This window comes from Lissotriton vulgaris, chromosome 4_1 (assembly GCF_964263255.1).
Source record: "Lissotriton vulgaris chromosome 4_1, aLisVul1.2, whole genome shotgun sequence".
NCBI classification, from domain to species: Eukaryota; Metazoa; Chordata; class Amphibia; order Caudata; family Salamandridae; genus Lissotriton; species Lissotriton vulgaris.
Genome location: NC_141691.1, coordinates 381,402,246 through 381,412,738, shown reverse-complemented (window position 1 = coordinate 381,412,738; position 10,493 = coordinate 381,402,246). Strand labels below are relative to the sequence as shown.

At 37.4% G+C, this 10,493-nt stretch overlaps 1 protein-coding gene across 1 annotated transcript; it reads left to right on the top strand.

The window, feature by feature from the left end:
- The first annotated feature begins 1,265 nt into the window (after nucleotides 1–1,265).
- LOC147718776 (uncharacterized) lies at nucleotides 1,266–9,508 on the top strand. The gene is made up of 2 exons (XM_086966779.1): nucleotides 1,266–1,943; nucleotides 8,788–9,508. The coding sequence occupies exons 1-2, from the start codon at nucleotides 1,335–1,337 to the stop codon at nucleotides 8,806–8,808; spliced, it is 630 nt and encodes a 209-aa protein (XP_086822905.1). The 5' UTR covers nucleotides 1,266–1,334; the 3' UTR covers nucleotides 8,809–9,508.
- The last annotated feature ends 985 nt before the right edge of the window (nucleotides 9,509–10,493 follow it).

The window sequence follows — 10,493 nt, the reverse complement described above, 5'->3', positions numbered from 1 at the left end:
GAGTAAGGTCAAGAAGTAAATCTAATACTCCAAGAGAAAACAGAAATTATCCAGAAATTCCAGAGCAGAGAAATGAATTCCGAGAAATGAAAAGAGAGCAGAAGTACCTGAACATATACCAAATATTTCAGAATATTTAAGAGCAAAAGGGGAATTAATACAGCAATTAACAAAAGGGATGGAAGCAGTAACAGTACCGGTAACAATTGGTCCTGTTGTACCAGTTTTTGAGAAAGGAGAAAATAGACATTCAGCTCTGACTGTTCCATTAAATGCGGAAATTCAGAAAGTGGCAGAAAATTTTTATTCAGAATTATCAGAAATCCATCGAGAAAAAACAATGCCAAATTTAACTTTTAATCAAAGTTTGTCAAATGGTCAGATACCATCAGTTGCAGGATTCGATTCTGGATCTTCAGAAAAGAGCATGAATAAAACAGATTTGACACAGACCCCATTAATTCCACAAGTTCCTGAATCTAAACAACTTGATGTTGCAAAATTGAAAGCAGATTTAGAAGAATTAATAACTGGCACAATTGGAACTGACTGTTTGAAGCAATATCAGGATGATGAATTGTTATTTATCTGTAAGAGCATACAATGGAAAACGAAAAAAAAAAATTGATCAATTTGAAGAAGTGGCTGCTGAATTAGACATAGATTTGAGTAGACAGAAACAATTGCAAAAACATTACAGAGTGGATTTCTCTGAGAAAAACATTGAAAACCTGAATACCACAGCCAGGATAACCCATGTAAAAGAATTAATTGTGTTCCTAAAAAGATTAGGTGAATTAAGTAAATGGTGAGTGAAATGGACAAAGAAAAGAGAAGAGGAAAAAAGAGAAAGAGGAGAAGTTGTAAATGAGTTTCCTATGAGAGAAATAGCTGGCGGGGGTTATGTTCATGTTCCTTGGACAAGGCAGGACATTTTGCTCTTTACAAATGATTTTCCTCGGCTGAGAGAAAAGCCAGTAGAATGGTATCGTCAGGTAGACAGATTTATAAAGGTTTCAAAAGTTCTGTGGATTGATTTTAATGGATTCTTTGACATTGTTGTCCCATCAGATCGCTGGACAGAATGTAAAATTTCTGTAGGTTGGCCCAGAGAAGAACCAGCTTGAAATAAAATAACAGGTGCTCCTTTAGCTGATGTAATGGATTTCTATGACAAAGTAATTGTGTGGCTGAAAAACAAGATTCCTCCAAAAGAAGTGGATTGGGTTAAAATTGACAGAACAAATCAGGAACCAAAAGAGTCAGTACATTAATTTTATGAAAGATTACTGCTGGTATTTAAACAATACAGTGGTTACGAAAAATTAAGTGAAATGGATATGAGTCATTTCATTTACAGATTTGTTTATGGCTTGAGACCTGAAATTGGTGAGATGATTAGAAATGGGATTGTCGGCTGGCAATCACTTACAGTTGACGACATCCTGAGAAAAGCAAAATACTGCAGTGACGAGATAGATGCAAAGCAGAAAAAGCTTAAGGAAAAGGCAATGTGGGCACAAGTGAAGGTGGCTGAACAGCAAATAGCAACCTTAGAAAATAAAAATGTTCAGCAGAATCAAGGCAAATTTAAGGGGAACTTTGTTAACAAACCAAATTTTAATGTAAATAATGAAGAGCTTAAACAGAAGCTCCCATGTTTTAATTGTGGTGAGATTGGACACTGGAAGCAAGAGTGTAAGAATCCGCCCAGAAATTTTAAACATTTGTCATTAAATCCACAGATGCAGAATGAGATAAATCAGCAGCAACAGCTACAGCGACAGTTAAATGAAATACGTCAGCAGCAACAGCTACAGCGACAGTTAGTGAATCAGCAGAGCCAATTGAATCAGCAGAGCCAAATTCCACAGCCACCACTTCCAAATTGTATGAATGCACAAAGGTTCAGTCCTGAGACGGGATTCTGCGGAGCTGAGCAGGTAAATAGATCGCAAAGAATGAATGTGTTGAATGTTTCTCAACAATTGTGGTTAAAAGAAAATGAAAGCAGTGACTCAGAATATTACTCATGACAGTGCCTGAGAGAGGAAGAAGAGTGTGTGCTTGGAGCCACTCTTGAGGTAGATCAGTCAGGTCCATTTGTAAATGGTAAAGTGAATGATGTAGAAATCCCTTTTCTTGTGGACACTGGTGCAACCCGTTCTACTGTTAGATCAGTGGAAATTAAAAACCTTCCTCTCTCTGGTGAGTCCATCCAAGTAGTAGGTTTAGCAAATCAGCAAATTAAAACAGACTTGACAGATCCAGTCAAAATAGAAATTGGAAATTACAAAGACAAACACAGATTTGTTGTCTGTAACAGCAGTCCTGTTAACTTGTTAGGGAGGGACATATTGTGTAAGATGAACTGCAAAATATATTGCTCACCGGATGGTATTGAGCTCCAAACCTTAGAAGAAGATGGTCTGTACAAATTAACAATGTTAATGGTTGAGGAAGAAAATAAATTGTTTCCTGCTTTTGATAAAAAAACAATTTGCCTGAAGAACTGAAAGAGGCAGTTAATCCAAAAATTTGGGATTTAACAGGAGATGAAATGGGTTTAATGAAACATGTGGACCTAGTACAAATTACTGTAAAGCAAGGAATAGATGTTCCAAACATTCCACAGTACAAAATGAAAGCTGAGACTATTGAGGGTGTCATTCCTGTGATTGAGACATTCATAAAACAAGGTGTTTTGAAAGAAATTGAGAGCAGCCCATGTAATTCACCGATTATGGGAATCAAAAAGCCAAACGGAACTTACAGAATAGTTCAGGACCTGAGAAAGGTTAATCAAATTGTTGTTCCTTGTTGCCCAGTTGTACCAAACCCAGCGGTAATTCTATATCAGATTCCGCATGATGCAGAATGGTACACGGTCATAGACCTGTGTAATGCCTTCTTTACAGTTCCACTGCATCCAGAGAGCCAACAAATTTTTGCGTTCAGATTCTAAGATCGTATCTTAGCATGGTGTCGTATCCCTCAAGGGTATACTGAGAGTCCATCTATCTTTAATCAATTGTTAAAGAAATCTTTGGAAGATCTAGATTTGCCTGGGAAATCAACATTGGTCCAGTATATTGACGATCTCCTAGTGGATGCAAAAACACGAGAAAAATTTGTAACAGACACCATTACACTTTTAAATCGATTGGCCAATGAAGGGCATAAAGTGTCACCTGCAAAATTACAGTTTTGCAAACAAGAGGTAAAATACCTTGGTCACAGAATTGCAAAGGGAATCAGACTAGTGACAATTGAGAGAATAAAAATTATTCGAGCAATACAACCTCCAACAACACAGAGACAGGTCAGAATGTTTCTAGGAATGGTAGGTTATTGTCGTCAATGGATTAGTGGATTTTCAGTAATTGCGAAACCACTACAAAGACTGACAAAAGCAGACATAAAAGACCTGATTGTGTTGACAAAAACTGAGTTGGAGGCTTTTGAAAAGCTAAAGAAAAGTCTGTGTGAAGCTCCAGCATTGGGGATGCCAGACTATGACAAGGAATTGGAGCTGTACTGCAGTGAAAGGGAGGGTTGTGCATTGTCAGTTCTGATTCAGTGACATGGAAAAATGAGAAAGCCAATAGCTTACTTTTTAGCTGTTCTTGACCCTGTTGCAAAAGCATTGCCAGGTTGCTTAAAAGCAGTGGCTGCAACAAGTGTAAGCCTTGAGCAAAGTGAAGGGATCATAATGGGGTTTCCTGTAAAAGTGTATGTACCTCATTCAGTTGAAACTCTCCTTACCAGAAGCCAAACACAACACTTATCGAGTAACAGGTTGACCAAATATGAAAAAGTTATTCCGGGATCAGATAATGTACCAATTGCAAGGTGTGTCAATCTTAACCCTTCTACACTATTACCTGATGGTGTTATTACTGAAATCAAAAATGAAACTGATGTTGATCATGAGTGCTTGGATGTTTTGGAATACTGTACCAAACCTAGAAAGGACATAAAAGATGTGCCTTAACCAGAGTCAGACATTGTTTACTTTGTTGATGGCTTCTGTCTAAGAACAGATGAGGGCATTCTGAGAGCAGCATATATATTCAGTTTGCACAGTTGCAAAAGTAGTTGAAGGTTCAACTCTTGAAGGAATTCATTCAGCTCAAGTGGCAGAATTAATTGCCTTAATTTGTGCATGTGAAAGAGCAAAGGGAAAAAAAGGATAGTGACTGATAGTCAGTATGGATATGGCGTAGTCCATGACTATGGCCAGCTCTGGTCTCAGAGAGGTTATTTAACTTCTGCGGGAACACCGATCAGGAATGCAAAATTGATCAAAACATTGATTGATGGCATTCAATTACCTGAGAAAATTGCTGTTGTAAAATGCGGAGCTCATGAAAAAGGTGAAGACTATATTACTAAAGGTAATTCTTTTGCAGATGAAACTGCACGTTACTGTGCAAAAAACAATTTTTCAATTAATCGGGAAAAAGACAAGAATCATATTCTGATCTCTCTCATGCTAATATCTGTAGTTGAAACATGGCAGGGAGTAAAAGATCTACAAGATGAGGAGAAAAACACATGGCTGAAAGAAGGTTGCAGACAGAGGGAGGAAGATGAGATTTGGGTTTACAAAGATGGCAGACCTGTAATGCCAAATTGCATGATTGCTGAAATGGCACGGATGTACCATGGTCCAGGATATTTAGGAAGAGATTCTATGATTAGGATGTTCAGGCAGATTTGGTATAATCCAAAATTTAGGATTATTGCAGAATCACTTTCCCAGAGATGTTTGATCTGCCACCAAATCAATCCACACAGAAAAACAGTTGTAAGCATGGGAACCATAGGACGGGAGGGTGGTCCTTTTACCAGGTTGCAAATGGATTTCATTGACATGCCACCTCATAATAAACTGAGATATGTCCTTGTGATTGTCTGTCTGTTTTCAAGATGGGTGGAAGCGTTCCCAACTCGTCACAATGATTCAATTACTGTGGCAAAATTGCTTTTGAGGGAGATCATACCAAGGTATGGATTTCCAGTCACTGTTGAAAGTGATCGTGGCACACACTTTGAAAACAGATTGCTAAAATTGATTTGTGAAGCCTTCAACATAAAGCAAACGCTACACTGTGCATACAGACCAGAAGCATCAGGAGTTGTTGAGCAAATTAATGGAACAATTAAAAATAGAATTGGAAAGATGTGCCTAGCTACAGGAATGAAGTGGACAGGTGTACTTTCACTTGTCTTAATGTCTTTGAGAAGCACACCAGATAAAAAGACAGGTCTAAGCCCTCATGATATTCTCATGGGAAGAGTAATGAGACAAGCATTTATTCCAGTCGGGAAAGTTTTGAGCATTAATGAAAGTGCAATTATGGACTATTGTAAAAATCTGTCTGATGTGGTAACTTCTGTATTCCATCAGGTGGGAAGAGATGTGATTTCAAAAGAAAAGGAGCAAGCTCATGATCTGTTACCAGGAGACAGGGTCAGAACAAAAGTTCACTGGAGAAGAAACTGCTTAGTACCCAGGTGGCAAAAAGCAAGACAGGTGATATTAGTCACAACAAATGCAGTTAAATGCAAAGGTTTGAAAAGGTGGGTGTATGCAAGTCATACCATTCGTGTACCACCTCCTGATAATCCTGATGAAGATAGTGACGACACAACAACTGATTCAGACTCTGAAGAAGAACCTGAGAATCCAGATTCTGAAGATCGACAAGAAGGTCGAAATCTGGAAGATTCTGATGCGGATCAGGCATTGAATTAAAAAGATCTAGAGATTGTGATTCTAGATTCAGAAAATGATGAAAATGTTCTAGAAAAAGAAACAGAAAAAGAATCTGAGTCAAAATAGGTTCAAGATCAGGAGAGTATTGAAAAGCAGATTGAAAGCTCTGAAAGAAGGAACAAGAATTTGGAAACTGGGAAGTTAGAAGTAATTCCAGAAGAAGAAGACGAATTACCGAGTACCAGCTACAAGGATGATGTTCCTAACGGAGTGAAGCTGCCGAGTAAAGAAGTTCCTAGATTTAGAATTGAAGTCTCTGAGACAGATTCGGACGAGAGTGATGAAGAGTCTGGAATAAGAAAATTCAGAAAAAGGGCTTGGAAAGTTGAATGTAACGAAAAACTGAGCCTAAGAAGACATTTTTAAGAAAAGGAGATAATTGGCCAAGAGAAAATCTAAAGTTCAAATTTGTGAACAAATCTAAGGAGCAGATTAACGAAATATCAAGTCAAAAGGGTGATTCTGATAAGAAAGGTCGAGCAGGAAAGAAAATTGAAGTGATTAGCAGTAGGAGCAAAAGACCATTAAGGCCAAATCAAAAGTACAAGTCCCCTGAATGGACCTATATTATTATCACACCAGTACTGGAAATCAGTAGCAGTAGTCAGGAAGATTTGGAAGAAACCAGTGACATTGATTAAGAGTAATTTTCTTTAAGTTGAGGTTTATTTTTGGCATAAGGCTGAAGAAATTGTGTTAGGTGACACAAGGTCGAAGAAATTGTGTTAGCTGGAAAAACACTGATGTAAGACGCAAGGTCGAAGAAAAGCTGTTAGAGGGTTACTAAAAAAAAATTAAAAGGGGAGGTGTGTATATAGTACTAGTACTATTTTTAAATTTTTGTTATAAGTAAAACTTTGTAAAAAAAATATGCCTAATACAGACAATTCAAGGTGTGCTATTTTAAGAAGATGTTGTAAAATGTCTTCTATTTGTGTGATTCTAATCATTTTGATTTGGTTAATATTGGCAGTCATCTTTCCTTTTGGCATAGACAAGGAGGACTATGAAGCTAACATGACAAGCAAAGCTGAATCTAAACAAGCTGTTCATGATGTTGCAGGCAAAATTAATAGAGTTATTGAGCACAAACCAGAGATCCACCAAGATAGAGCTGTTGGTGATTTTTCTACTAATTCTTTTTCAAGACCCGTGTCAGAATATGTAACGGTCATGGATGTGAAGGATTGTTATGTTTGTGTGAAGCTTCCTGCTTCAGTTTCAGAAGGGGTCAAATATAATATGCTTCCCCTTACTTATGGCATTACATGCAGTGTTATAGCTAGCTTGTTCTATCAAACAGGTCGTCTGATTGTACTATTACTCAGACTACGATGACATTTTTGCTAACCTGAAGGTTGTAAATAGCTTAAACAAAGTCAGACCTGCTAAGCAGATGAGGGAATTCTTTTTGGTGACTAATGAACTTACCTATGAATACGCTTACAAGAACAATTTAACTTGCAAAATGAGAGATGAAGAAAGATCTTTTCTCAAGTTGGTTGAGGAGAGAAGGGCGATTTATAAGAGAAATGAGATGCTGAAACAGACTAGATCCAAATTCTGGCAGCTCGAGGATGAGAAGCTCAATGGTGGAAATAGTTATGCTGCTATTCACATAGATGATCCTGTTAGTGGGAAATTCTGTATTAGAAGAGATAACACTTTATACGACAATTATTTTGTCGGTGCCAGCCAGTGTGAGGATACTTATCGCATCATAGGGGGAACAAAGCTTACTTTAATCTCCCGAACCATTGGTATGGGACATGTTACCTTGGTTTCCTTTTTCCCAAAAATTTTCATGTGACAGAAATGGAGAAGGTTCATTTGAAATTGGCAAACACCTGAACAGATACAAGAGAGAAAGTTTCTCTGAGATCATGGGTGACATATTTGGTTCAATAATTCCTATGGTGGGAATAACCCTGAATGCAATTAAAATCAGAAAGGTCTCCACAATTGTTGACAGATTGTCCACAGATACTGCAAGTGGTTTCCAATTAGTTAACACCGAACTTGTTGCCACCAGAAGTATGGTTATGCAGAACCATCTTTATATCCCAGATAAGAGCCAGAATATAGAGATGCTTATCAAAAATATCACTGAATTTCACTTAGAAATAGAACCCATGGAAAGCGGCAATTTTTCAGAACGTCTTAGCAAAAGGTTTGAGGCAATTGGGAAGTGGTTTGTAGAAATTGGCAGTTCAATCATTGGCAAAGTACTTTATCCTGTAATAATCATTGTTATAGTGACACTTTTGTTAAAAATGGGTTGCATGATTCACAAGAGAAAGAAGCATGTGAGGGAAAAGAGAAGGATCTACAAACTCAGAAAGGCTCAGGAGAAGGAGATAGAAATGGAAGAGTTTCGTAGAGCTCAATATGAGAGCTCCAGACAAACTGCCGAGACAGGGGTTTAGAATTACTAACACAGAGAGTGTTCAAAATGTGACTTCTACAAAAAGTTAAAATTTTGGTAACATTTTTGGGTATTGTTTGGTGATTTTGAAATCACCAGATGAGGGAGTTGATGAAGCGAGTTTTTAAAATCAATTTTGTTTTTACTCGCTGAGTTAAACTTCCATAATAAAATAATAATATTAATGAGCTTTGCATGATTTATATTAATTCAACCTAGAATAATGTGCATTTACATGAACACGAGGGAATTAACATTATAGGCTCTTGTTGCATTTGCCAGTTCGTTCAAAAATAATAAATTAACTGTGTCTTTCTGTTTTGTCAACATTAATTACAGCTGTTTAAATAATGGCATGTGCTTATTTTTAAATGTGCTTTCGTCTATGTCGTGTCTTTTATGTGGCAAAAGCTTGTGGAGAATCCTGAGGCTCGTGTGAAAAGTCTCTTTGTTTGCTGCTTTCTCCGTGCTTAAAGCTAGGTAACATAAACCAATGGGTTAACATTAGTGAAGGGGGTGGGTAACAGAATGACTTTCATTACTCAAATTAATTAATGTTTTGTGTTTCCTTGCATACAAGTGCTACGAAAAAGAGGCCTGAGGCCTAGTTTTAAGATGGATGTTTTGGAGTCCTGTCATGATGAGCTGAGCACAGCAAAGAATAAAAAAGGTTGTCGTTCACAATCATCAGTAAACAAATACGAGGAACTGTGCAGGATGTGCTCCGTGTTGTATTATTTTCCAAGGACAGGATATGGCAGAAAAGCAAAAGCTGAGGAAGCAACGAACTGTTATTCAATAAATTGTTGCAAAGACCTCGGAAGCTAATGTCACTCGCAGACAATGAACAAAGACATTATAGAAGAGCATGGTTTTGGAATGTAGAGGCAATGACTTCATGTGGACTGACGGCTGTCAGCCAATTGGATCGCAGGATGACTCTTTAAAAGTATTCTTTTAGCTAGTTTTAGATAGAGAAAAGGTATAAAACTTGGCCCCTTGGGAGGAGCTTTGCTGGCTCGTTTCTGAATCCTGAGAGCGTGAGATGCTGACGGACTTTTGACTCACGTAAGGGAGAATGAACTTATGCTTTTATTTTAGGTTCCTATTAAGTTTAGACAGGGAAAAAGGGTTTAGGGAATGAGATTTCTTTGGCTTTAATACTTTTCATGCTGATTTGATTTGAACTGACAGTCTAATGTGCCTTTACTTAATAAAATGATGCTTATTAAATGCTAATAAAAGATGTAATATTTGAAAATGCTCTTAAATTGATAATAAAGTTAATAAAATAGATTTTGAAATGACAAGCTGGTCTTGTTTGTTTTAAGTCTAGTTACCATTAGTTAATCCATTGCCTAGGTGACTTAATTAAATGTACATTTTTATAAAAAATGATAATGATAAACTGCAGTTGTATACAAATATAAATAGTCTTGTGAATAGTGCTGATTAATTAGGTCACATGATTCAGTTGGCCAATTTTTGTCTCAGACATTTATGGGCCTTGTGATGATTTTATGAATAATGGGGAGTATCGTGGTGTAGGTTAATGCTTTTGAGACAGAATTTCTTTAGGCCCGCTGGATCACCCCAAATACTTGCATTTTAAAACACTATACAACATGCAATACAAAAGAGCTAGAAAAAAGAGGCATCAATAATCAGAGATATTCCCAGTTCTTAAATATCTCAAACTAAAAAAATCAGGATAAAATCAGAATACGGGTGTCCATTTCATATGAACGGGTCCAAATCATATGCTGGGTAGAGAGTGGATATTCACGTACAAAAGGTAAAGCACATAGGAGGACTCAGCAAGGGAATGTCTATCCGTGCAGGGGATACAAAGAGTAATCAATTAACTTATTACATACCGGGATATCCTAACGGTGATCAGGTAGGAATCAAAGCAACAATCTCGACTTCAATGAAAAGTGTACACTGAAAGGCCAGGGATTTAACATAGCGTCGAGGTAATGTGACGATACGGTGATACCTATACCATTCAGGCAAACTCGACAAATCTAGAGTTAAAAAATGTACCGGTAACTCGCCAGGCAACGCGGGGAGTGCTTCACACGTATCCGCATGAAAATTTCTTTAGGTTAGGGTAAATAGAATTTCCAGATGGGCCTCGACACGTTTCTAGGTACAAATCTGAAAATAGATATCAAGTTCAGGCACAGTCATTTATCTCAAGCATACCCCATCTGTTTTTTATAAACCTCGCTCTCGCAGGAAAGAGGGGCGCTTACCTGGATATGTAAAAGAGGCTTGGACGAT